The 27,575-nt window shown below is 50.6% G+C and overlaps 1 protein-coding gene across 1 annotated transcript in view; it reads right to left on the bottom strand.

The window, feature by feature from the left end:
• Positions 1–22,271, bottom strand: part of CTNNBIP1 (catenin beta interacting protein 1) — a 32,924-nt gene extending 10,653 nt beyond the window's left edge. Inside the window, exons 1-3 of the mRNA XM_004385143.2 lie at positions 22,180–22,271; positions 16,186–16,306; positions 15,161–15,251 (exon numbers count right to left, since the gene is read on the bottom strand). Coding sequence (XP_004385200.1) covers positions 15,161–15,251; positions 16,186–16,281 — 187 coding nt within the window. The 5' untranslated portion in view covers positions 16,282–16,306; positions 22,180–22,271. The remainder of the gene's footprint in view (positions 1–15,160; positions 15,252–16,185; positions 16,307–22,179) is intronic.
• Positions 22,272–27,575: the final 5,304 nt, after the last annotated feature.

Genomic DNA, 27,575 nt, shown 5'->3' on the forward strand with positions numbered 1-27,575 from the left:
GGACATCACGCTTGGTAAAGAAGAGGGTCAGCGAAGAAGAGGAGGACCCTCAGCGAGATATACTGACACAGTGGCTGCAGTGATGGGCTCAGGCATACCAATGATTGTGAGGAGGGCAGTGTTTTGTTCTGTTGTACATAGGGTCGCTATGAGTTGGAACCAACTCAATGGCACCTAACAACAACAGTTGCCGGTGAGTTGCTTCTAACTCATGGCAACCCCATGTGTGTCAGAGTAGAACTGTGCTCCATGGGGTTGTCAATGGCTGACTTTTCAGAAACAGACTGCCAGGTCTTTCTTCCAAGGCCCCTCTGGAAGAACTTGAACCTCTAACCTTTTGGTTAATAGTCAAGCACGTTAACCACCTGCACCACCCAAGGACAATGGAATATTACTCAGTCATAAAAAGGAATGAAGTTCTGATACCTGCTACAACATGGCTGAACCCTGAAAACATTATGCTAAGTGAAAGACGCCAGACACAAACAGACAAATACTGTATGACCCCACTGATGTGAAATATCTAGAATATGCAAACGGGTAGACACAGAAAGTAGATTAGAGGTTACCAGGAGTTGGAGGGAAACGAGAATGGGGAGTGACTGCTTAATGGGCAGCATTTCTGCTTGGGGTGATGACAAAGTTGTGGAAATAGATGGTGGCAATGGTTGCACTGCATTGTGAATGTAATTACTGCCACTGAATTGTATGCTTAAAAATAGTTAAAATAAATTTTATGTTATATGTATTTTATCACAGTTAAAAAAAAAGGAAAGAAAAACACCAAAGCAGCCGAGGGCCAAAGAAAACTCAGTATGAAACCCAGAGAGCCAGCCTGCGAGGCCTCCCCACCCCTGCCCCCTGCCATATCACCAGCCCCAAGCCTCACCCAGGGCAGAGATCAGGGACAGAGTGGGCTGGGAACACAGCTTTCTGGGCCAGGCAGGGCACTCAGCCCTCCCAGCCCACGCCCAATCCCAGCTTTGCCTCTTTCACAGAGTCCAGTCAAGTGACTGGGGAGAGAAAAATGACAAATATGCAGGAGCTCAGACAAGGGAAGCTGGCCCCGGGCGGGGGATGAGAGGCAGACAATGGGGTCACTGGTCCGTTTGCAGGCTCAGTGTGAACTGGGACCAGGCCGGCCAGCCAGCAACCGGCAATCACCCTCTGCCCATGTTCTCGGCTTATACTTCGTTCTGTTATACATAAGGTCACTATGTGCCAGAACTGACTCGATGGCACCTAACAACAACAACCATCTTTACAGGAGCAGATTATCAGGTTTTTTCTCCTGAGGAGCAGCTGGGTGGGTCTGAACTACCTTTGATTAGTAGGTTGATGATACCAAAACCAAACCAAACCCATTGCCATCGAGTTGATTCCGACTCATAGCGACCTGACAGGACAGAGTAGAACTGCCCCCTAGGGTTTCCAAGGAGCAGCTGGTGGATTTGAACTGCCGACCTTTTGGTTAGCAGCCAAGCTCTTAACCACTGTGCCATGTGGATGAAAAAGATCAGAAAAGAGGAGCCTCAACCAGCCGCACCCCAAAGGCTGATGGTGGTGTGAGGGCACACACAATCCCTTTCACAGACCTGCTGGGAAAAGAGTAGAGCCCCTTGCCCTTTCCCAGGCAGATCCTGGAGCTCACGCACCCCTCCAGCAGATGGGACTGCTCTCAACACTGCCCCCCACCCCTAGCCTCTCAAGGAGGGAACCTGGGGGTGGGGAAAGAGGCAACAAGGACTCTACAGTTTCTAAGATGTGCTGGGGGGGAGCTGAGCTCTTATCTCGGCTGACCCTCCCTGGCCACCGCCTCATATCCCTGCGCAGTGTCACTGGAGAAAATGGGGGCTTTTGAGCCCAGTTCCCCATGACACGGCACTTGGGAGACCAGGAGCCTCTGCAGCATCGAGCCCAGCTCCCCATGACCCGGCACTCAGGGGACCTGGAGCCTCTGCAGCACCCTCCTGCAGGCTCCCCGGAGACTCCTGCACCACGCACTGTCCGGAGCTTCCCAGGACCATTCTCGGATCAGACATTCGGTCTGTCTGTCTCCAAGACAGTCAGGCCAGGTACCTAAGACCGCAGAACACCTCTGGGGTCTTACACTTTCCTAGTGCAAAGTGAATGGGACCTGGAAAACTCAAAAATACAATCCTGAAACCCCAAGGCTCCAAATTCCCATGGCTGATGGGGGGTGTTGGAGGGAGGCTTTGCGGGTTATCATCAGCATAGGGAGTTAACCTGGGCTGTGTGTCCTGGGAACCAAGGGCCCACCCTCTATGCACCTGGCAGACCAGGCCAGAGAGAAAACATGACCGCACACTCCAAACTGCCCTGGACAATCCCATTCTGGATATTCTATCCCCTTCTCAGCCATATGATTTTTGTTGCAGTACCTCCTCCTCCCCCATGAGCTCATTATCTTGCTGTCAGCACCAACTAGCGTCAGCTGCCTGGCTACCCAAAACTGCAGTGGCCCAGCAACCAGCTCTGGGGAAATGAACCAGCAGCAAGGCTGCCTGGAAAAACAGGTCACAGACACGGCCAAAGGGAAAAGTATCCACTGGGATAAGTCTTGGGCACAGCCAGGTTTGGGCCTCTCCCAATGTACGTGGACCCACTGGGGGCAGGCACCATTTTTAGCAGCCCCACACTGTGAGCCAGGGTTCTGCTCATCTGAGCTCTGATGCTCCAAGGTCTCCAGGGGGTGGCTTTTACCCAGAGACAGCACGACACTCTGGTTGCTATGGGGACAGCAGCCTCTGATCCACCAAGGTCTCAGCAGCCAAAGCAGGTACTAAGACTCAGTGATGCCTACTGGACTCCAGGCTACAACCAGCACCACCAGGTCCCCGAGGCCACTCGCTAGTGAGCAAGCACAGGGTTTGTCTGCACCTGGCACATCACTGGGCTCCTGTATCCATCGGCCGAGAGCTCACTGGCAGCTGAAGGCTCCCCAGGCTTCAGGGAAGGCTGGAACATCAGGACCCAGGTACAAAGCTAGGATCTGGGCCTGGGTCTGACTCTGATCACCTGTGTGACCAGGAGAAGCCCCTGCAAATTCAGCCTCAGTTTTCCCTATCTGTAAAATGTGATGAACAGCACCTGTCCCACTGATCGAACTGATCATGGATGACGTCAACAGCCCGCTGCGCTGCGTCAAGCATCAAAACCACATCTGTGTGAGGTCATAACTTGGGGTTCTAGTCTACTTGCTCAAAGCTTAAATATGCTTTCCCAAACCCACCTCACCCCCCAACTCCCCCCTTTCCCACCCGCGCTGAGCCCAACACACACACACAGATATACACTGTCTTGGTGGTTTGTTTTCCTAGGTGATGCACTCATTCTCCTCATTCAAATACTTGGGTTCCCCAAAATGTAAGCTCCCCCAAACCAAGAGCTTGACTGGGTGGGAGGAGGGGCAGAATCTGGGAGATGGGGTGGGCCCGTCCCTCCAGGGGTCACGGATGATCAGGGCTTCACCAAAGTCCTGCCATATTCTCAAAGTTTAGCAGGCATCCAGTCTCCCCAGGGCTTGTTTAAAATGCAGATCCCCAGGCTCTGCGGGCAGACATTCTCATTCCGTAGGGCTGGTGCAGGGCCCGGTAATCCCTACTTGTAATAACTATCCTAGGTGATGTAGATGCAGGTGGTCTGTGGACCATACTCCGAGAACTCGATGCTGCAGACTGTCCCCTGGCCTAACTCCCTAAAAGCTTTGTCCCTTCTCTGCCAACACTGAAAAGGGATGCCTGTCCTTGCTGCTTCCATATGCTCACTTTCCATTCGCTCCCGACCCACGCAGTCTGGCTTCTAGCCCCAGCTCCACAGAAACTGTTTTGGTAAATGTCACCAGTGACCTCTAGATTGCTAAGCCCAGCGGATGCAGACAGTGATCCTGCTGACCCTCCTCCCTTTAGGGCCTCCACCCTGGCTCACAGGGTGGGGTTATGGCTCTCCCTCCTTTACTCTGCCTGCTCACTCAATTCCATGCTTCAACCCTCACCCATACTCCCAATCCTTGTATTTGCTCCCACCTAGCACCTGAGCTCTAGACCTGCACTCCACCCCCTACTGAATCCTGCAGGCACCTCCCACTCAGGACTCACCCCTCCTCCCACCCCTACTCATCTTTCTGCCTTCTCACATCAGCTACTCAGACCAGGAGCTGTCTTCATCTGCTTGGCTCTGGTCTCAAACCCAACATGGCCTGTTCACCCCTGCCTGTGGTTCCAGTCCTCAACGTCCCACCTGTATGACCCAGGAATGTGTTGTGTCATCTCTCACCTGGACAGACTCAGCCTCTGTCCCGTGACCCACCCCCTTCAGTTTTCACTCTAATGGACAACCCAACCTGGACCCTCTTTCCCCTCTAGGTGCATGGGGACCCCTGCTGCCTTCAGAATCCCCTCCATCCAGAACACTTTTACCTTCCCAGCCACTCGCCATCTGGCCTGGCAAGCACCACACGGGACTCTTGGAGGGGGGTGAATACACTAAATACTGGCACTCTGCTGGGTCCACACACAAGGGGCTCCCTTGGCCTTGACATCCTTCTCCCTCTGCTATGGGTTGAATGGTGGCCCTCCAAAAGATATGTTGAAGTTCTGACCCCCAGTATCTGTGATTGTGATCTTATTTGGAAATAAGGTCTTTGCAGATATAATCAAGTTAAGACAAGGTCATTAGGTTGGGCCCTAATTCCATATTACTGGCGTCCTTATAAGAAGCGCAAAGAAGACACGGACATATGGAGATGCCATGTGACAATGGATGCAGAGACTGGAGCGATGCATCTACCTGCCAAGAAACGCCAAGGATTGCCAGCCACACCAGAAGCTAAGGGAGGCCTGGAACACATTCTCCCTATACAGCCTTCAGAGGGAACGTGGCCCTACTAACACCATGATTTTGGAGTTCTAGCCTCCAGAACTGTGAGAGAATACATTTCTGTTGTTCCAAGTCACCCAGTTTTTCGCACTTTACTACGGTAGCCCCAGGAGGCTAACACACCCCTAATTTGTTTAAACATACCTTTCCACATTTCCTGGATTCAAGGCTCAGTTCACATGGCACCTTCTCTCCACGGCCTTGGAGGTGCGTTTCCCTTCCCTTCAGAATCAGTCACACTTTAAAGGTCCCTGAGTGGTGCAAATGGTTTGTGCTCAGCCGGGAACCAAAAGGTTGGCGACTCAAACCCAGCCAGCGGCACTGAGGAAGAAACAGGCCTGGTGGTCTGCTCTCGTAAAGATTACAGCCAAGAAAACCCAATGGAGTGGTTCTACTCTGTAAGCACAAGGGGTCTCCTACATCACAAATCAACAACAAAAACATAATCAACAACAGAATTAGTCACATACTGATCTGTGTGCCCCAAGCTCTTTATGCATCTGTTTGTGAGTCTGTCTGCCCGGCTGGGCCAGCAACTTGGTGGCAGTGCCATCATCTGGCCCCACTTCTGGCACACAGCAGGGATGGTGAGTGTGAGCGGAAGTGTCTGATCACTGGACCAAGTGGTCCCCAATGCTCCTTCTCCATGATAGGGGCCCGCCTCCTGCTGGGGCGCTGGGGGTTTAATGAAGTCCTATGAGGGGCTTTGAAACCTTTCAAGTATTATTTGCTCTCAGTTATAAACAACAGAACACAATATGCTGATTACTGGAGGGTCAAAGAAGGCCTTTCAGAGCCAGAATGTTGACGTGAAAAACTGCCCTGCATTTCAGCACATTCTGGACCCTTCCTTGGAATTGTTTTTTAATCTTCTTTTTCTGTGACACAAGTTATCATGCACGAAATTCTCCTGGTTAATTCCCCAGTTTCAGTCAATGCATACCTGATTTTTTGGTTCAATTGTATTATTATTAGGTTATAGATAATTCTTATATAAGTGTTGATTAAAGTTAAGAAAAACTAACTTCCCATCCTGTAGACTGGAATTCTCACTGGTCCTAACTATAATTTCAGTCCAGGGTTTGTTATCGCCTGGAGCCTCTGGGAAAAGGCTTGATGCTTTCCCTACCCGTGGGGACAGAGGGGACCCAGGAACTCCAGCAGACACCCAGCAGTGGGGGGCCGTGTACCAAGGAGGAGCCCCACAGGCTGCCTGCAGGGAGAAGCCACTTGTGACAATTTGGCCTCCCTGAGGTTCGGCTCAGTCTACGCTTCAATCCAACAAAACACCTACTCTGTGCCAGAAGTGGGGCTAAGGCTGACTCTGAAGGCCCCCTGGTGACACAATGGTTAAGTGCTCGGCTGCTAACTGAAAGGTTGACAGTTCGAACCCACCCAGCAGCTCTGCAGGAAAAAGATCTGGCGATCTGCTCCTGTAAAGATTACGCCAAGAAACCCTATGGGGCAGTTGTACTCTGTCACATGGGGTCGCTATGAGTCAGAAACTGACTTCACGGCACTCAACATCAATAACATGTGACCATAAACACAGCACAGAACCCAGCTCCAGGGAACTCCCGACACAACTTGATGATGGTTACAACTGACAGAAAAGTTTGCAGGGAGCTCCACGAGCTAGCTACTGGCAGACCTGGGAAGGGTCAGAGAGGGCTTCCTGGAGGAAGGGAAAGAACAGATGCTCGACGAATATGTGGGAGGATTCCAGGAAGAACTTCCTGCACTTGGCTGTAAGATGAAGAAGCCCATGCCAACCACCCTGCAGGGCTATCTGTGGAGAGGGTGCAGTGGGTGGTAAGCAGAGCAGGGTTGCTGGTGAACTATAAAGTGCTCACTTCCCTGGAGACTCTGCTTCCCTGCCGGTTTGCCCATGACCACAGCTATTTTATTTTTTTATTGTCATGCTTTAAGTGAAAGTTTACAATTCAAGTTAGTCTCTCATACAAAAATTTATACACAGTTATGTGACCCTAGTTGCTCTCCCTATACTGTGACAGCACACTCTTCCTTTCTACCCCGGATTTCCCGCGTCCATTCAACCAGCTCCTGACCCTCTCTGTTTTCTCATCTCGCCTCCGGAGAGGAGCTGCAGGAGCTGCCCGTTTAGTCTCATATATCTACTTGAGCTAAGAAGCACACTCTTCACAAATATTTTATGTCCCATAGTCCAGTCTAATCTTTGAAGAGTGGGGCTCGGGAATGGTTTCAGTTCTGGGCTAACAGAGAGTCTGGGGGCCATGTCTTCTAGGGTCTCTCCAGTCTCAGTCAAACCATTAAGTCTGGTCTTTTTACTAGAATTTGAGTTCTGCACCCCACTTTTCTCCTGCTCCATCAGGGACTCTCTGTTGTGTTCCCTGTCAGGGCGGTCACTGGTGGTAGCCAGGCACCATCTAGATCTTCTTAGGCTGATGAAGTCTCTGGTTTATGTGGCCCTGTCTCTTGGGCTAATATTTTCATTGTGTCTTTGGTGTTCTTCATTCTTCTTTGCTCCAGGTGGTTGGGACCAATTGATGCATCTTAGATGGCTGCTCGCTAGCTTTTAAGACCCCAGACACCACTCACCAAAGTGGGATGCAGGCCACTTTCTTAATAAACTTTGTTATTGACCTAGATGTCCCCTGAAACCATGGTCCCCAGACCCCTGCCCCTGCTACCCTGTCCCCTGAAGTATTTGGTTGTATTCAGGAAGCTTCTTAGCTTTGGTTTAGTCCAGTAATATTTTAACAAGGTCCCCAGCATAACTTTGAAAACGAGTGACCTATTTTAGGCTCTGTGGCTGCATACTCTGAGATAATGGCCTTGGCTTCCTAGGGGGACAGCCAGCAGAACCCATATAGCATGAGGGCCCGAGGCGTGGGGAACCTTCCCCGGACAGTTGCTTGGAGAATACACGCAGTCAGATGCAGGCTGGACAGGCCGAGGAGCCACTGGACCAGCACCATGGCTCTTGGGGGCAAGAAGAGGGATGAGCAGAGGACAATCACAGGATGAGAAGCTTACTTGACAAAATGGGCCGTGTCTGGGGAACAGGGGGTCCCCTTACCCCTGTGATGTCTGGACAGGACCTATCTGAGGCACCACATAGGGATGCAGTTCGGCAGGCGACTGGCTACAGGTGGGCCTTTGCAAAGTGCCATCTGGGGGGCCTGGAACTGGGTCTCATGGGCACCTCACCCCTGTGCCCAGTCCCTGTCTTCCTGCTTCCTGTCTTCCTCTCAGAGAAGCCACATGTTCAAAGGCGCCTACAAGTAAAGGGCCCAGAATAAATACAAAGGCTGCAGGAAGCTCTTCCCAATTTTTTCTACTTCTTCCTGAAATAGCATTGGCTATAATCACGTAACTGTGCCTAAATTAACCTGCTCCTCTGATAAAACACCATCTTGTTTAAAAATGTACATAGCCTGTAAGCCACTCCTGGAATTTAGCTTAAAACAAATAATGAAGATAAAGATTTATACGCAGTGATGATCCATGTCCATCACATCCTGGACCCACACTGGCTCGCTGTGTGACCTTGAGCAAGTTACTTAACCTCTCTGAGCTTGTTCTCGCTCTTTTTTTTTTAACTGTAGTGAAAACATACACGCCAAAACATTTACCAATACACAATTCAATGACACTGATTACATTTTTGCCTGTTTTCTCATTTTAAAGTGGGGCCTACAACAGCAGCCACCTCCCAAGGTTGTCACGAGAGTTCATTGAAATGACCCTTGTCTGTTACTTGATGAGGAACCTGGCACACAGGAAAAGATCAATAAATGCTTGCTGTTATAATTAAAAGCCAAAATGAGAAACAAACGTCCAGCAATAAGGGATTAGTCAATTAAATACAGCACAGTCACGTGGCTGAGTACTATGCCATCGTTAAAACGTTTTCTTTAAAACTGCTGAAGAACACAGTACAATTATCATAAGTGAAAGATGGGTATTAAAGTGGATATTAAAATGTTTATACTGTATGATCCTAATTCTATGATACAGATATATGCACATTTTTAAAAAGGCTGCCAGGACATTTAACCAGAGGTATTAGAGCCCTGGTGGTGCAGTGGTTAAGAGCTCAGCTGCAATCAAAATGTTGGCAGTTCATCCACCAGCTGCTCCTTGGAAACCCTATGGGGCATTTCTACTCTGTCCTATAGGGTCGCTATGAGTCAGAATCAACTCGATGGCAACGGGTTTGGCTTTTTTTTTTTTTAACTACTGATTATTGCTAAGATTCTTCCTGCCTGCTATTCTTTAAATCTTTCTGTTGTTTCTACTTTTCCTCAACCTTCTACAATGACTATGCTTTCTTTTACAACCAGGAAAAAAAAAAAAATCAATATCTGATATACAGAGAGTAGCACTGGCAATAAAAAAGGAACAGACTCAGCATTCTGTCCAGCCTGCTTCAGAAGGATAGCTCTCTGCCCAGGCCTGCAGCCTGGCCTTCTCAGCGAGGCGATCTTCCCAAGGAAGCACTGATTTCCTTTGGTTCAAAGCTGAGCCCTGTCTGGCTGTCAGGTTCGTTTGGTCACCCTTGGGGACCAGGAGAGAGCGCTTGGAGAACTCACCCCATGTCACTGCCTTTCTGGGGGGCCCACAGGCTTTACAACCTGGTCTGGTCATTCATTTAAGCACTCACTCAGGGCCTGCTGGTGTCTGGCCCCAGAAAATCAAAGATGGCAGTCACCGTCTCAAGCTCAGGGAGCTGACACTGGCCAAGGGGCTGACCAGGAGACAGTGTGGGAAGCAGCACCCCCAGGGTGCACACATGTGGGATGGAAATTAGAGAGGTTCGCAGCCTGACCTAGCAGACAGGGAAGGGGGGCGGGTTAGGGTTTGGTTGCTGGCAGCTGAGAGGCGAACACAGAGGCAGACAGGGGTAATGGACAAGAGGGGAGCCGAAAGCCATTCACTGCGGCTGTTGATGGTGCATGTGAGGTGTCGGGGGTGGGCAGGGTGAGAACAAGGGCGTCTTGCTTGTTATGCTAAGGGGGCTGGAAATCTAATAAGAGATAATAGTGATTATAGCTATGTAGTAGGATTCTTAATTTTATCCTTTAAACTTTTCTGCTGTTTCTACTTTTCCCCCATCTTCTACAATGACAAGGCATTATTTTATAACCAGGAAAACAACAGCTGATACACAGAAGCAGCAGGGAGTCACTGAAAGATTTTAAGTGGGGAAAAGACCTGCTGACGTAGCCTTCGAGAGTCACCCTGGCTATGAGGTGGCGGTGGACTGGAGGGGGTAAGACGAGAAGTCAAGATGCCAGCGAGGAGCTATTTGCAGCCATCTCACACATGAGGTTGCCATGAGACAGAACTGACAGCAACTAACAACAATAGACAAGAATTAATGTGGGGTCAAACCAAAACGGGGGTTCAGATCAACATGGAGAAGAGGAAGCAGACTTGGGGTACATTAAGGCAGGACAATCAAAAGGACTTGGTAACTCTCCAGACACTCTTTTAACTCAGTACTGAAGTCACTCCAGAGGTTCACCTTCAGCCAAAAATTAGACAGGCCCATAAAACAAAATGAGACTAAACGGGCACACCAGCCCAGGGGCAAGCACAAGAAGGCATATGGGGACAGGAAAGCTGGTAGTGGGGAACCCAAGGTCCAGAAGAGAGTGTTGACATGTCGTGGGGTTGGCAACCAATGTCACAAAACAATATGTTTATTAATTGTTTAATGAGAAGCTAATTTACTCTGTAAACCTTCATATAAAGTACATAAGAAGAAAAAAAAAAAGGACTTGGTAAATTATTGGATATTAGGGGAAGAGACGACTCAAGGGTTGAGTCCCCCGTGATACTGGGTATTTGGTGGCACACTGGTCACAGCAGAGAATAGAGGGGAGAGGTTATAAATCCGGACTGCTGAGTTTGGGGTATCTGTGCAGTACCTGTGGCAAGATGTCCAATAGACAGTTGTACATAGAGGTCAGGGGTCAGGAGGGGGTCTAGGCTGAGGGTCTGTGTTCAGAAGGTGCTGGTGACTAGAGCTCACTGTTGAAGTCACAGGAGTACGGAATCTGGGGAACAGCAGCATGTATTAAGGGGAAAGAGGAGACTAGGCAGAGGTAGGCAGAAAATGAGAGGAGGGTGAAGAGAAAGGAGGGAGAGAGACAGACAGAGCCCAAGGGAGGAAAAGTGGGCTTCTAGAAAGAGGCTGTCACTGATGGTCTCAGGCTAGCAGAGCAGCCAGGCAGGCTGAGGACTGAGAAGGGTCCCCCTTAGTGCTCGGGAGGCCTCCAGGCCTCTGCTAAAATGTTTAGTAATCCCTGGAGTACAGGCCCATGCAGGCTTGACTGTGGGTCCCCCACTCCTGGCACACTACTTGGTACCTAGAAGGTGCTTGACAGAATGGGCCATGGGGGAGGGCCAGGGCACAAGAGCCAGCAGCACAAGAACAGACCCCAAGCCAGCCCCAAATCCCCCAGGGTCTCAGGGAAGGCAAAGCAGCATCCCAGTGCCCCCTGGGCCCTAGAGGGGAAGTGTGCTGCAGTCTAAGATCAATGTCGAGTGCTGTCGTGTTGGTGGGGCAGCCTCAGGTCTCCCACGTAGGGGAGTCTGGGAGTAGGAGACATTTTTCAGTCCCAGGGAACATTTCTTCAGCACAAGGAAGAGTTGCAGATGGAAAAATTACCAGCACAGGTAGAAGAGAGAATGGGGAATTTGCTGAAAGACAGTGCCACCTAGTGGGCAGGAGACGCTCATGCCAGGCTTCTGCCAGACCATCATCCCACTGGCTGCCTGGGCTTTAGGGGGGCCTTTCATGTGGAAGTCCCTGCCTCCTCCCCGTGCACTGGAAGCAAGAATCCATGGCTTTTGCCACCTGGGCAGCACCTGAGCCTCTGACACCAGCATGCCCTGCAGCATCAGCTGAGACAACACCCAGCGTCTCCTGCAGGTTGGCCAGAATAGAATTTTAGTAGAGATCCACTGAAGCCCCAAGGCTCGGAAAGAAAATTCTCAGGCCTGCTCCCAGGCTTGCACTCCTAGAGTGGAGATACTGGTCTGATGACCATTTGGTTGTCATTGTTTTTGTGTTTGTTTGTGCTGTCTTTAGGCACAAAAAGAAAATAGCAGTATGCTCAGGACACTCTCGCACATCAGGCTGCCCCCTCCCCTCCCCCACTCAGTCCACAGGGGTCCTCAGAACCTCCTGTGTCGCCTAGCTTTCCCTGCAGGTCAGGCCTTGGCAGCCAGGCAGCCCATGCTGCGCCCAGCAGAAAGGACCATGTCCACTACACCCACCTCCCCATACATTCTTCCCAGCCTCCCTGGCTCCAGGGTCAGCTCCAGGAGCCTCCCTCCCCGCCCCCAAGAGGGAAGTTGGGCTTGGCCGCACAGACACCCCACGTCCAGGAGGGCTGGGTTCTGAAGCGCACTTGTTCACATATGTCTGCTCAGCAGTTTCAAGGCCAGATCAACAGCTAGGTGAGGTCACCATGACCTTCTCAAACAACTTGGTGGAGCTCATTTTTATCCTCAACTGTTGGTTTAGCTCAGCAACATAAAAAAGAGTTTATTTAAAAACATATTTTTTAAAAACCAAACTAGTTGCCATCGAGTTGATTCTAACTCATGGCAACCCCATGTGTGTCAGAGTAGTACTGCGCTCCACAGGGTTTTCAATGGCTGATTTTTTGGAAGCAGACTGCCAGACCTTTCTTCTGAGACACCTCTGAGTAAACCCTAACCACAACCCTTTCAGTTAGTAGCTGAGCACTTAATCATTTGTGCCACTCAGGTACCCATAATTTTTTAAATTTTCCCTTATTACAAAAGAGGCACTTCTGCAATGTTAAACAAATTAGTTTACAAAAATGTATAACTTGGGAGGTGAAACTCTTATGGTCCTGCCTCCTATAAAATACTCTTTTAGCCTTTTTTTTTTTTAATACACGTACAAGCGTGAGTATGTGGGTGGGGGGTGTATGTGCTATTGGGTTTTTTCTATACTGACAGGCTGTTCTACAGCTTATTTAGATTTTTTCCATTAAGAGCATTCTACTAGAGGCATTCTTACCACCCCAGCTCTAATTTAGGTTAACGCAACTGCCCAAGACTAGATGGGGAGAAAAGATGATACCCCGGGGACTCAAAAGCCTGAGGACTTCCGATACGGTTCAGGAGCCAACGGCGAGGGACCCAGGTCAGCCCTGGAAGGGAAAAGACCCTGAGAGGATGGCGGGAGTAGTCTCCATGCCCGGAACCTCCCTCCCCTGCGAAGGCTGCACCTGCACAGGTGGACATTCCTGGGCAGACTTGCCCGGGCAGGCTGTGAGGTTAGTGGCTGTCCCAGGAGTGGCCTGAGGCATGGGAGTACCTGGTGGAGTTTGTGCTGAGTTGGGTCCACAGACTGGAGCACACACAGCATCCGAGCTCGGGAACCAGCCCCTGCACCAGGGCAGAACCCCATGACATCCAGGAGAACAAGGGTTGGCTGTGAATCTAGTGAGCTTCCAGAGAAGCAGCCCCTACGTGCCAGGCCTGCCCTTCGCCCTGCCGGCCACGCCAATGAGCAGACATGCCCGTCAGCACCCTGCTTCTGGGAAACCACTCTTGCCTGGACACGCCAGAGGTTGGAATATCTTATGGCCAATAATTCCAGCTGAGCATAAAATGAATAAAAGAAGGGAAGGATGACTGGCTGCAGTGTCAGGATGGGTCCTCCAGAAAGGGAGAGCCCTGAGTAGCTGCCAAGGATCACGGAGCAGACCTGCAGCCTCCCACTGCCTCAGCTCTTGTGGCTGAGAGCTTGGCTCTGCAGTCAGGCTGCAGGTTTGTGTCCTGGGCCCCAGTAACGGCTGTGTGACCAAGGGTGGTGACTTACTACTTCCAAATCCCCGTTTTCTTACCTATTAAATGGAGGCAACACAAATTGTAGTTATCTAAAATGAAATGATGCAGATCAAGCATTAACTCAGTGCCTGCTACATAATAAAACACTCAATAAATATTACCTGCAGGAGAAAGACCTGGCGTTTTGCTCCTATAAAGATTACAGCCAAGTAAACCCTACAGGTGGAGCAAAAGAGAATGAAAGTAATTAAAGGCTCAAAGAAGAAACTAGTCTGCCGCACTAATAGGTCACATGAACCACAGCCTTCTCTAACCTGAGACCAGAACTAGACGGAGCCCAGCTACCACTACTGACTGTTCTGACCAGGGACACAACAGAAGGTCCTGGATAGAATGGGAGAAAAAATATACAACAAAACTCAAATTCCAAAAAAAAGCCAGACATACTGGACCAATGAAGACTAGAGGAATCCCCAAAAATATTGTCCTAAGATAACCTTTGAACTTGGATTTGAAGCTATTTTTATAGGTCACCTTTCAGCCAAATAATATATTGGCTTATAAAATAAACAATATCACCTGCTAGTATGTACTCCCTTAAACAATTAACTACATGAGACCAAAGGTCAACATTTATCCAAAAGCAAAGATGAGAAGGCAAGGAGGGGAAAGGAAGCCAAACCAATGGAAACAGAACAAACAGAATGGGAATAATCAGAATGTTGACACATTATAAAAATTGTAACCAATGGCATAGAACAATTAGTATAAAAATTGTTAAAAGGGAACTAATTTGCTGTGTAAACTTTCACCTAAAACACAATAAAATACTATTTAAAATAAAAAAAACCTGTGGGGCAGTTCTACTGTGTCACATGGGGTCACTGAGTCAGAATCTACTCAGTATATCAACAACAATAAATGTTACCTATTATCATTATTATGACTGATTGAAGTCATCCAAAACACATTCAATGCCCCTGGATGCAAGGAGACCTCCGGGACCTTCAGGCATCCCTTCCAACCATAGCCAGGCTAGCAGTGACAGCCCTGTCCTAGCACATAAGGGTGCTGGGCAGGCAGGGGCCAGGGCACTGCTGAGGCCAAAGGCTGAAGAAACGCAACAACCAGAGCCTAAGCAGTTATGGGGCACCACAGCGCCCTTCCGTTTCTTGCCTTCTCCAGGCCTAGAAGGGAGCCCATCATCTGCCTGATTGGGTCCTTGGCTTCTACTTGGGGAAGGAGATACTCCAGGCAGAAGGATCCAGAGGCTCCTGGGGCTGTGTCTGGATGTGGCTGTGGCTGCCGGGGACCCAGCTCTGGGAAGAAGGGAGCTGTGGTCCCTCCCCGTCTGCCCCACATCTCTCTCTCGTGCACCGCCCAGCCAAGAGGGCTGCTTTCTAAAAGAGCCACAACTCGATGCCGCTGCTGGACTTACCCTGGTCGATGGAGTGCTGCGGTAGCTGGCTGAGCTGGCTGTTGACCACACCTGCATAGGTGCGCAGGAACTCCTCCTCACTGGCCGTCAGCTGCAAGTGGGGAGAGCCACAGGTGAGGGCCGCATGCACCTGCTCCCCAAAGGCCCCGCCCTGCGCCTTGAACCCTTGGTCCCTGAGCAGTGGCCAGGGGAGAATTACCCAATAGGCAAGGTAAGCACGGTCCTTATCTTGCTTACCAGATCATCTGTACCGAACAATTTCACATTTTTCTTCACCACATCAAAGACTCTGCTTCTAGGTATAGCAGGCATCTGTCTCTCTCCCTACCCCACAGCACCTTCCTACAGAATCAAAGCCTCCTTTCAAATTTACAATCCCTGACAGGGGTGGATGACCTAGTAGGCAAGGTAAGCAAGGGCTTACTTGCGCTTATTTACCAATCTGTAGTGAACAATTTTACATGGGTTTGTGGTGAAACCTATGCAAAACTGTTCACTACAGATGATCTGGTAAGCAAGGTAAGCACTGTGCTTACCTTGCCTATTAGATAATCCACCTCTGTCAATGCCCCTCCCCCAGCGGCTGGGGCAAACAGCCTCAAAAGCCTTCAGTTCCAGAGCAGTACCCCCACACCTACTCCCACCTCCAAAACTTGGTCCACGGGCCTTGCCACTCTGTTTGACTCTGAGAACACAACTAGTCTAGCCCAGGGCCCTCCCTAGAGTGACAGTCAGCTGAGTCTGCTCTTTCTGAGATGCCTCCTCATCTGCTGCCCTTTGCTCGGCTCTCCATGGCCAGCCTTCCCAATTGCCCCAATGCCTCTCTGGGGGAGAAGTCTCTCAGGGGTTGGGAGACAGAGAAAAGAAAGGTCAGGACTATGGGGGTGGGAAGACTGGTCACCTTGAGCCACCCACAGGTCCAGCAGCACTGTCCCCTGAGCACAGTGGCTGCAGGAAGGCGGTTGCAGTCCCCTGCCCACCCAGCATGGTGAGTCCCCTCTGTGGGCAGAGTTTGGGGCACTCACATTTGAGCCCATCTTCCGCAGCATGAGCAGGACTCGGACCTTCTGCTGGATGTACATCTCCTCCGGACTCTTCCCGGGAGCCCCCTCACGGTTCATCACCCTGGCCCAGCACTGGGGATCCCTGCGGAGCGAGGAGCAGCATTGAGGGGTGGGGTCAGGTAGACACACACAAGATACAGACACCTCCTGGGTGGCCCACACCTTCCCAGGGAGCCCTTCCCACCGGACGCCAGGGCGCTCTGCTAGGGATCATCAGGTAGCACGACGCTTCCGGGTCTCACTCCTTAGAGCTTGGAGCAGGGGCGAGTGACTTTGCCCTAGCCAGCCAGACCGAGCAGGAGCCGAAGGGGGCAGCCTGCCTGCGTCTCTGTGAGTGGAGCTGTGGGGCCCAGGGGACTGAGGGGCCCAGGTTCAGGCCAGCTATGACTTCCAGTCAGCCTCTCCACAGGCTCCTGCCTGCAGGTCACTCTCCCCAGTCAGGGATGTGGTGCAAGAAGCCCGTGGAGTCCTCGGTTTTCAAAGCCAGCAACTTCCACAGGGAAGAAAAGTGACATGACCAGTGGCAGCTGGTTGGGCCTTTGGCTTGAGAAACCTCGAGAGCAGCACCCAGCCCCCAATCCCCGAGACGGCTCCCTCAGCAAGAGGCCAGCTCCTGGGCTGCGCTCCAGGGAGTCCCTCAGTGGGGAGAGGCTAGCCCAGGGCTGCAGGGCATGGGCACCCTCCCCGACTCGCCACACCGCCCTCACAGCCCACCCCACCTGTCCAAGGGCGACTCCGCAGGCGGCTGTGAAGACCAGCAGCTGGGTCCAGGTGCACCAGGGACCCAACACTCAGAAAGGTGCCAGGAGAGAAGCTCTGAGTGTCCTCCCTCCAGGAGGGGCCAGAGGGGAGGAAGCCGTGTGTGGAGGGATTTGGTTACACACTTGTAACTCCTGGATGAGTCAGAAATAACGCAGCAGCTGGTGGGGGTGGAGCCTGATCAGCCCTGGTGCCAAGGAGCTGCACTTGGAGGACCAAGGGACCGAGCTGGCGGGCCAAGGGCGCCTCACACCCGGGCATCCCACAGAGCTCTGGACGGGCAGGCTCTCCCGGGCCAGGCAGCTCTCCTGGCAAAGGGTGGAGAGCCTCCTGATAGAAACTTTGTCAACTGCTCCTCCTCATAAGCTAATGGGGCCCTTGCCCTAAAAGCCACACAACAGATTGTAAAACTGGCAAGTCAGGGCTTAAGGAGTGTGTATGTGTGTGTGTGTTTTATGCGTGTATGTGTGTGTGGTGGCTGGGTCTCCTCTCCACAAGCCCAAGCCAGCCAGTTGCTGGCAATTCTGACGCATGGCAACTCCATGGGTGCCAGAGTAGAACTGCACTCCATAGGGTTCTCAACGGCTGCTTTTTCAGAAGTAGGTTGCCAGGCCTTTCTTCTGAGATATCTCTGAGTGGACTTGAACCTCCAACCTTTTTAATCGTTTGCACCACCCTGGGTCTCCTCTTAGTCTACTTCCTGTCCCCTTCCCCCTCTGCCCAGGCCCAGAAAAGGGCTGATTAACAACTGGGAAATGGAGTCATTTCTCTCCGACAAGAGGCCGTGGCTGACTCTGAGCTCCTAGCACAGCTGAGCCAAAAAGCAGCTTGGCTCTAGGACGACAACTCCTCATGTCGACCTGTTCTCATCCCATTTCTCACTGCCTTCTGCTCCACCTCCCCACACGCTCAACAGTCTACAGCTGAACTCAGGCTTCCACGCATCGCCTGCAGCCCTGTGGGTAAACCTGCACTGCAGCCCAGGGGAACAGCTCTCCATCTCCTCCCCACAGCCACCACGCTCCTCGCCCCACTTCTCGTACTTTTTTCTATCCAGTAGCTGGAATAATCTTTAGTTTGGGAAAAAAAAAAACAACAACAGCTGACATCCCTTTTCTGCTTTAAATGCTACCTTGGAATAAATTTCAGGCCCTTGCCAGGGCCTTTCCAAGCCCTGGAGTCCCGGCCCTGCCTCTCTCTCTCTCTCCATCCTGGCTTCTCCTCATGTTTCCCCTTATCACTCTGCCTTCTATTTCTAGAACTGAAATGGAACTTCTTCCAAGCAGCTCTTTTCTCCCGGAAGCCTGTGCACTGGGTGACCCCTCAGCCTGGAACTGGCTCCTTTTCATCCTTCAGGTCCCAGGTTGAGGCTGTCTTCCCAGAAAAGCCTCCCCTGACATCGTGACTGACATAGTGTTCCCATGCCAGCAGCAGGCCCGGCGGGTGCTAAGTGATAGTGCTGCTTCCTCGTTGGCGGAATGGAATATGGAGACAGCCCCTTCCCTACAATATCTGCATCAATTCAGGATCACATCATCATGTTAAGAGACCAAAGTGCCTGGTCCAGTCTCCCATAACCAAATTTAGCTTTCTCAAAGGACTCTTGTTCCTGAGCAATTGCATGTGCCTTGGACGATCCAATCAAAAACCCGCTGCCGCTGAGTCGATTCTGACTCATAGGGACCCTGCAGGACAGAGTAGAACAGCCCCATAGGGTTTCCAAGGATGTAAATTTTACAGAAGCAGACTGTCACATCTTTCTCCCATGGAGCAGCTGGTGGGTTCGAACTGCCTACCTTTCGGTTCTGTCCTATGTAGGGTCTCTGTGAGTCAGAATCGACTCAATAGCACCTAACAACAACAACCATCTTTCAGTTAGCAGACAAATGCTTTAACCACGGTGCCACCAGAGCTCCCTCCTTGGATGATCACGTTATCTAAACCAGTTATCAGTCGTCTTCGAGCTCCAGTCGACTCCAACTCCTGGTGACCCCATGTGTGGAGTAGAACTGTGCTCCACGGAGTTGTCAGTGGCTGATTTTTGAGAAGTGTATGCCACACCTTTCTTCCCAGGTGCCTCTGGGTGAACTCAAATCTCCAACCTTTCGGTTAGCAGCCAAGTGCATTAACGGTTTGCACCACCAGGGACTCCCGTGTTCTCCAAAGGGCATCTGAAGTGCTCTGTAAAGCCTTCAAACAGAGAACCAGGCATTCCAGGAGCAAAATTCTTCCAATTCTGTATTATGACGAAGGGCTAGTTTTCATTTGCTTTCTCCTTATGAGTGTGGGAGCCCTGGTGGTTAAAAGCTACCTATGGCTGCCAACCAAAAGGTTGGCAGTTCGAATCCACCAGCTGCTCCTTGGACACCCTATGGGGCAGTTCTACTCTGTTCTATAGACTCGGAATCGACTCAAAGGCACCGGGTTTATTTTTGGTTTATGAATGTGAAATACAAGCGACCAGACACTAGATGTCACCACACACAAAAGAACCAGAGTTCCAATGCATGTCGGGCCCCCCCACCCCCACCACAACAGGCTCACGGAGGGAACTTTCCGTCCGGTTCAAGCAGGCCAATCCTCAGCCCACAGTGGACACCTGAGGTGGAACACATATTACACCTGCCCTGGTTCAGGTATCAGAAGCCATGCTCCAGTCCCAGGACCCAGAGCAAGATCTACTTGTTCATACAGAACACCAGCTCTACCCAGGCAAGGGTGTGTATTTCCCTCAGACACATCCCCAGGACCTACCTGGGGGTCCTGGCACACAATAGGTGCTCACAGAGGAGATGTCTATTCTACATTACTGAATCATGTTACATTTTTAGATATCTTTCAGAGCAGAAATTTTGGTTTGTCAAATAACCCCTACCTACGGGATGCCTTCTCCTGGGTATCCTATTGAGTTCTCACAGCCCCCAGGGCCTCTGATACCTCACGTTATAAATGGGCAGGAGGCTTGCTGGGCCTGGGGTATAACTGGGTGCCTGAGCAGGTACCTGGGTAGGCATTTGGAGCCAGATTACTCTCACTTCAACACGCTTCCCTGGCAGAGACCATTTCTTAAGCTGGCTCTTCTTGCTTCAGGAATACTCTTAACATGTAATTTCTAAATTTTCTGGTTGTCTAGTGTTCTTCTAGCTTCAGCTATGAGCTGACAGCACTCTGCTGCCTAACAGAGAGGAGTCGCCCAGGGCAGCCCATAAGCACAAATTCCCGCCCTTCATACTTCAATCCAAACGGACTAGAAACATTATGGCTGGTTTAGATAATTCTGTCTGAAACAGAACCTGCAGCAAGGGTATGAACAGGAGGAAAATTAACAACAGAATAGAATAAATCATAATCGACACGAACAACGCAGACATTTCAGTGGCTGCTGTGCTACAGGTGTGTTAAAGTGCGTTTGGGGTGCTACCTAGGCAAGCAAACATGCTCTCAATTTGCATCACAGTTCTGACAGGCATCAGATTAACTTCACTTGAGAATTCTTATTCTCCCCTGTAGGCAGCAAGAACCAGTCTCAATTAAAATGCGTTTAAACTACATAAATTCAAACTGCAACTAATTTGGACACACTTATTCATGCGACTCTCTGGGGACGATCCGAGAGTAAGGTCACTTCTTGCTAGTCTCCCAGCTGTCCCTACCATCATCCCCTCACTTGAAAACTAGTGGTGCCTCCACTCTGAAACTGAAGGAAGTCTCTCCGTGTTACTGCCCAAGTCAGAGACAGAAGACTCCCTCTCTCTCAAAACATAACATTCTAGAAGCTGACTAAAAACCTTTTGCCATCGAGTCGATTCCAACTCATAGTGACCCTATAGGACAGAGTAGAACTGTCCCATCTTGGTTTCCAAGGAGCAGCTGATGGATTTGAACTGCCGATCTTTTGGTTAGCAGCCTAGCTCCTAACCACTGTGCCACCAGGGCTCCAAGAAGTTGACTAGGGAAAGGAAAATGGAGGAGGTGAGAACAGGCAACCATCAACTATCCAAGCAAATGGTGAGGGGGGAGGTTGGTCGCTATATAGTGTGCCATGGACGGCTACACGTTATATGAAAAGAGGGTACAATCCCAGAAAATTGTATCTTATTGCGGAAAAGGCAATTAAGAGATACCGAGGTACAAGAATTCATTTCCGACACACAAATGCACCCCATACTGTCCCCACAGTCTCCTGTCAATTCTGTTGGAGGAAATTCAGGTGGTCAGGGAAGAACAGTGAGGAAGTGGCTTCCAAGCACTGTGCAGATCGATACAAAGTGGCAAACAGGCCCTAGGCATGAGAGGCCAAGTTGCGTTCTCTGGGGGATATTGGAGGTCATTTGTAAGAGGTGTCCTCAGATGTCATGCTCCTGTCCAGCTTTGGCGGGGACCTAATCTCTATTAATATGTGACCGCCAGCTTTTAAACAGTTGACCTCACTTTAGAAGGATTGGGAGATAAGGAGAGGAGGGGCCCGAATGACCGTTGAATATTGCAATCATGCAGCAGTCAGAGGCTTAGGTTGCTAGCCTGGGTCTCTCCCATCTGGGAAACACAACCCATTCTGGTAAACAGCTTTGGAAGCTGGCCCTTCTGACAGCACGTGTGGTCCTGAATACAAACAGCCACCTGCACTCATTTTGATTTATAAGGTTGAAGCTAATGCTGTTGAACACCTACCTACATTTATATAAATTAGGAAATACACTTATACCCATGGTGGTCTTGCACCTGCTAGACTGGTATCAAGTAACCTCAGGCTGGACCAGATAGCAAGGGGAATCCTTCAGATACACACATCACCTCTGCCCCAGGGGTCCCAGCACTTGTCTTTTGTCATCTGTTTTAAAATCGTGGTATATTTTAAATGCTTGCATTTAAAAACATGTATTTATATTCTGTTATATTTACAATGTAACGTTGCGCACAAATACAATGTAATACAGATGTGTGATTTACAGAGCTTATATCAAATATGCACATGTTCTAACAGCTAAACCAAATCAGCAGCACCATACCATTCACCCTGAGAACCCACACACCTGAGAACCCACACACACACCCAGTAATGCTTGGGAACAATGGAGAAAGGAAACAAGAGGAGTTAACTCCGTGGTCAGCCCTTGAGCCTGGCATCTGAGAGCCCAGGCCCCTTCCCAACACTGTTCTAGAACCAGCTGAAGAGCCCTTTCCCTCAGTCCTTACCTGCTTCTGGAAATTAACTTCAGGCAAACAGGTGCTCAACTGTGACAGGGAGGGCAGTGGCCAGGGAGAAATAGGAAGGTGCCACCCTGTGGAAACAAAGAACACGAGTCATGGGAAGATCTAGGAGGGTCCCGACGGCTGCCAGGGTCAAGCCAGAGCCCACGCCCCACGCTGATGGACCAGACATGGTGGCGGGAAGCTCATGGCAATGGGCTCCACCATGGTCCAGAAATACCTGTGTGTCAGGCCAGCCTGGGGAACCTGCACCAACACCTCTGGGAGAAGGTGCTGACTGCAGCTAAGCTTGCTTGCCATTTCCTGCCAAAGCAGGTCAGCCTGCTCAACACTGCACACGTCCTCCCCCAGTTAGTCACCACTGCTAATTGACGGGCTGTGCTCAGAGACTCTGTGGACCAGAATGAATCATTCGAGGACGGGCAGGTTCCACACCTGGATGAGATGGCATTCCACCTACCAGACAGAACATGACATGGAGGCCCAGATACGTGGAGCTCCACTTTCTCTGGGCTCAGGTATTTCATGTAAGTGTGTCTGTGTGCTTAATGAATATCTGCAGTTGTAAATGTAACACAAACGAACACAGACACATCATACACACACATAAAACACCAAAAACCAAAACACCAAACCAGCTGCCATTGAGTCCATTCCAATTCATGGTGACCCCACGTGTGTCAGAGTTGAACTGGGCTCCATAGGGATTTCAATGGCTGAGTTTTTAGAAGCAGATCTTCAGACCTTTCTTCGAGACACCTCTGGGTGGACTTGAACTGCCAACTTTTCAGTTAGCAGCCAAGCACATTAACCATTTGCACCCCCCAGGGACACATAAAACATATTTGCAGCTAATTTACAAATCTACTAGCCTGGCTACACGCCTACTTGTCCCAAACACACCTCTTCCAGAAATCAAAGAGTACAATGTTCTTTTCTTCTGCCTTCCACAGACAATCTCACTGCTTGGGTCACATTCGCAGCATAATCTAACAGGGATGTGGGGGGCTGTGGCTGCCCTCTGCTTCCCCAGAAGTCCTCTGAGAACAGGTTGAAAGCACAGAAGAGGCAGGCCAGGGCAGCCAAGGAGTCTTGCCCACCTGCTCCAGCCTGCGCCACTTTCTCCATGTGGCACGCAGACCTCATAACCCTACACACCACCCAGAGACATGGCTGAGAGAGCAACCAGCTCTCAGCCCCCCAATAAAGACAGAGGTCTGAGGCAGGCCTGAAAATCTGCATTTAAAACACTCGGCCTCAGATGACTCTGGGGCTGGAGGTCTGTGCGCCACATTTTGAGAAATCTGTTCTGAGGGAGGTGCAAGGCCAAGGAAAATGCTGAAATCCCTTTTCCGCTGTCTTCCATAATGTCTGCAGAGAAAGCTGCTCGCTTACCCAAGGGGCTGAGCGAAACGTGTTTTCCAGAGAAAGTGAGGTTTCAAAAGCCTCCCCTAATGGTAGATACCACTCCAAATCTCTGAGTCTCTTTTCTGTGTATCCCTTCAACCAGCAGATGGCCCTGGGATGGAGGAGATATCACTCACCAATGCCACCCCTATCCCCATCAAACTACCCCCTCCAGGAATAGACCATCAACAGCAATTAATTGCTCTTCTCATTCCTCTAGGTATCAAAGCACTGAAATACCAAGGAACCCTGGGGAACTTTCCACCCCAGTCCCCACATTCCTTCAAAAAGAGATGAAAAGAGCCAGCTTTCTCCCAGGTCAGAAGGGCTTCAATTACTTCAACGATCATGACAGCCTATTATCGTTCTACTATCTACAGGGCTTGAACCCTTCCAAGAAGCAGAGAAGGACTTTAAGGGAAAGGAGTCAAAAGGATGGGGACTGTCCAGGGATTCACAGCCAGCTGTTCTATCTGCCACTTTATAATCATCAGGTCAATGTTCCCAATTTACAGAGGAGGAAACTGAGGCTCAAAGTCCCTGGGCCTGTCTTCCAGGAGCTGACCAAATGGCTGAGGAAGCCACACTACACAAGACAAACAGAAAACAACCAAATAATACGAGATGATGGGTCAAAAGGAGAGATCAGGTTAAGACATAAACACTTCATGAGTGCCAACCACATGTGCTATATTGTGCCAAGCACTCTCCCTGAGGAGCTCAGAGGCAGGAGGAAAAAAAGTCCCAGGCGTGCAATGCTCTGCGAGAACACACAGCAAGGGAGGGACTAGCTGCCAAGGGCACTTGGGGAAGATGCTGGGTCTTGAAGGATGAATAGGAGTTTGTTGGCAGAGAAGAAGGGGAAGGGCATCGTAGGCATAGGGAACAGCTCTTTAGAAGGCATGGAAGGTCACTCATTCACTGAACAAATGACTGGCCATCTATTTCTGGCCAGGCTCTGTGATAGGTATTGAGCATACAGAGGTGAGCAAAAGAGACACACACAGATAAGCTTGTGATAAGGGGAGTCACAGGGAGTGAGGGAGACAGACAGTACTCAAGTCATCCCCCAGGGTAACGAACAGGTAAGAACAAGGTGCCCTGAGGATGCAGCTGGGAGCCTGACATAGCCCTGGGGGGACAGGGAAGGCATCCCCAGGAAGTGACTAAGTGGAGTTGGCTGGAGGCTCAACATGTGCAAACGCCCCAGGGAAGGAAGAGATCTGGCCTTTGGAAAAACTGGAAGAAGAAAAGGTGTGGCTGAGGCTTGGGGAGCCAGAGCAAGAAGGCTCAGGATGTCTCTCAGACAGATGAGCAGCAGGGTATAAGCAGAGGAAGGCAGGGTGAGCTCTGAGCTGTACAGGACCATTGGGCTGCAGCGGGGAGAACAGGCTGGAGCCAAGCCATGGGGGGAGCCCGGGGACCCAGAATCATGTGATGGTCAGGCTTGGGCTACAGGTGACAGAGGGGAGCTGAGGAGTAGGAGGGCACTTTGACAGGTAGAATTACAGGACAGGAAGAAGGCAAGAGCCCTTATTGATCCTGGGCTGTGAAAGGCAGTGGGGAGGCTGCCTGGGTACCAGGGTAAAGAGGGACAGCCTCGATAGCTAGAACAGATTCTTGGGCATGGAGATGCCCAGGGCAGTTCAAAAGCAGTGGATTCCTCTTTTGGATCGAGGCGGTACTACAGTTAACATCCATGAAGTGCCTGGAGACAGAATCAGATTGTGGTGGCCACCAAGTCTGGGAAACATAAAGGGTGCTTCTCGGAAACACTGTGGACTGGAACAGGGGCACCTTGGAAAGAAGGGGACCTAAATAAAGGGGAAGGACTGGTGAGGCTGGTGCACAGGGAGGGGGTACCTCCTACAGACTCACAGCACACTCAGGGGACTGGCAGGTCTGCGGCCGGAGCAGAAACTCAGGGAGGAGAGAGTCCGGAGGGTCTGCTCTGAACTTCCTACAAGCACTGTCAGGAGCTACAGAGCAGAGTGGCTGTCTTAGTCACCTAGTGCTGCTGTAACAGAAATACCCTAAGTGGGTGGTTTTAAGGAACAGAAATCTATTTTCTCACAGTTCAGGAGGCTAGAAGTCTGAATTTAGGGTGCCAACTCTAGGGGAAGGCTTCCTCTCTCTGTCAGCTCTGGGGGAAGGTCCTTGTCTCTTCAGCTTCTGTTCCTTGGCTCCTTGGCAATCCTCATGTGGCATGTATCTTCCCCTCCGTTTGTTCTTCCTTCTCTGTGCCTAATCTGCTCTTTTTATATCTCAAAGGTGATTGGCTTAAAACACACCCAACACTGACATGGTCTCATTAACATAACAAAGAAAGTCCTATTCCCAAATGGGACCACACCCACAGATATAAGAGATTAGGATTTACAACATATATTTTGCGGGGGACACAAGTCAATCCATCTAGTGTCTTTTGAGGAAAGGCGGGGTCTGCGTGGATCAGTGTGATGCCAGCGTGCAAGTGATGGGGGGCAAAGCCACAGGACCAGAGTTGGGAGATGCCATGGGGGATGTCACAACGGTACGGTGTGAGGGGTGGTCCTGGATCGTGCACTGGCAACAGAAATCGGAGCACTGGATGAGGGAGGAGGCCACTCCAGACTCTAAGACCAACAGATGCCAGGGATGGGTGTGCGGAAGGGTGCAGGGAGGGGCATGGGGAGGGAGCAAAGGGCTCTGAGCGTCTGCCTGGGAGAACACTGCTGCGGCTTAGATGATAAGAAGGCTTGTTGGGGCTGCATCAAATGAGCTCAGACAAAAATGTGTCGCTCTTGAGGTGATGACAGGGAGTCCAAGTAGAACTGCCTTGAAATGCAGGTGTGGCAATCAGTGAAAGCTACTCAGAGGGGTGAGATGGGGGTGTGGTGGTGAATTTTGTATGTCTACTCAGCTGTGGGGTGGTGCCCAGTGTCTGATCAAGTGCTAGTCTAGATGTTGCAGGGAAGGTATTACGTAAAGGAGATGATCCTCCATAATGTGAGTGGGCCTCATCCAATCAGTTGAAGGCCTTAAGAGCAAACACTGAGGTTTCCCAGAGAAGAAAGAATTTTGTTTCAAGACTGTAGCATAGACATTCTGTCCAAGTTTCCAGGCCACTGGCCTGCCCTAAGAATTTCGGATACAAGACCGCAACCTCAACTCTTGCCTGAGTTTCCAGCTTGCCAGTCTGCCTTCTACATTTCAGACTTGCCAACCCTCACAATCGCGGGAACCAATTCCTTAAAATAAGTAAAAATAAATAAATAAAAATATAGCTATAAATCTCTCCCTATATCTTTATCTCCTGTTGGATCCATGTCTGTGGAGAACCCTGCCTGAAACAGACGGATTTTCTGGGGAGGAGCAGAGGGGACAGGGAGGAAGCTGGGCTGTATGCTCTGCGGTCCGCCCACCCAAACACCACTAGCCTAAGTCAGGCCCATCCCAGGCTCCATCATAGCACTTGACTTGCCACGTGTGATTGTCTGTTTAAACTACATACACACACACAAGGGGTGGGGCAGATGCAGAGGCTCATCCGTCCTGTCCTCAAAATGGCCTGTGGAAGCAGGAACGTGTCTCCATTCCTACCCAGCCACATGCTGTTCTGCGCTGTCTGCCCGCTTGCTTCGCGAGAATGTTGTATCCTGGACCATGCTCTCAGCATCAGAGGCCCAGTTAGGGGTCTCAATCTTAGCTTTGTCTGGGGGCAGGGGAACGGGGAGTCAAGCACAGGTGGTAGAGTCTGCAGGGAGGGGGCAGGGACACAGGTAGGTTAGTTAGCTAACAGTGCTTGAAGGCTCATGGGAGGGTTTTCCCAAAGCCACATCCTAACTCTTGGAGGGTGAGAAGAAGGCAAAGAAGATGCTACAGGCTGGGGAAGGGAGAGAATCACAAAGGCCTTTAGGAATTGGGAAAAGATGGCAGTTGGGGAGCAGGGACAGTAAGAGGGTGAAGAGAGGCTGGGAAGGCACAGGGAGAGG

The sequence above is a fragment of the Trichechus manatus genome, unplaced genomic scaffold, assembly GCF_000243295.1.
Source record: "Trichechus manatus latirostris isolate Lorelei unplaced genomic scaffold, TriManLat1.0 scaffold00133, whole genome shotgun sequence".
Lineage (NCBI taxonomy): Eukaryota > Metazoa > Chordata > Mammalia > Sirenia > Trichechidae > Trichechus > Trichechus manatus.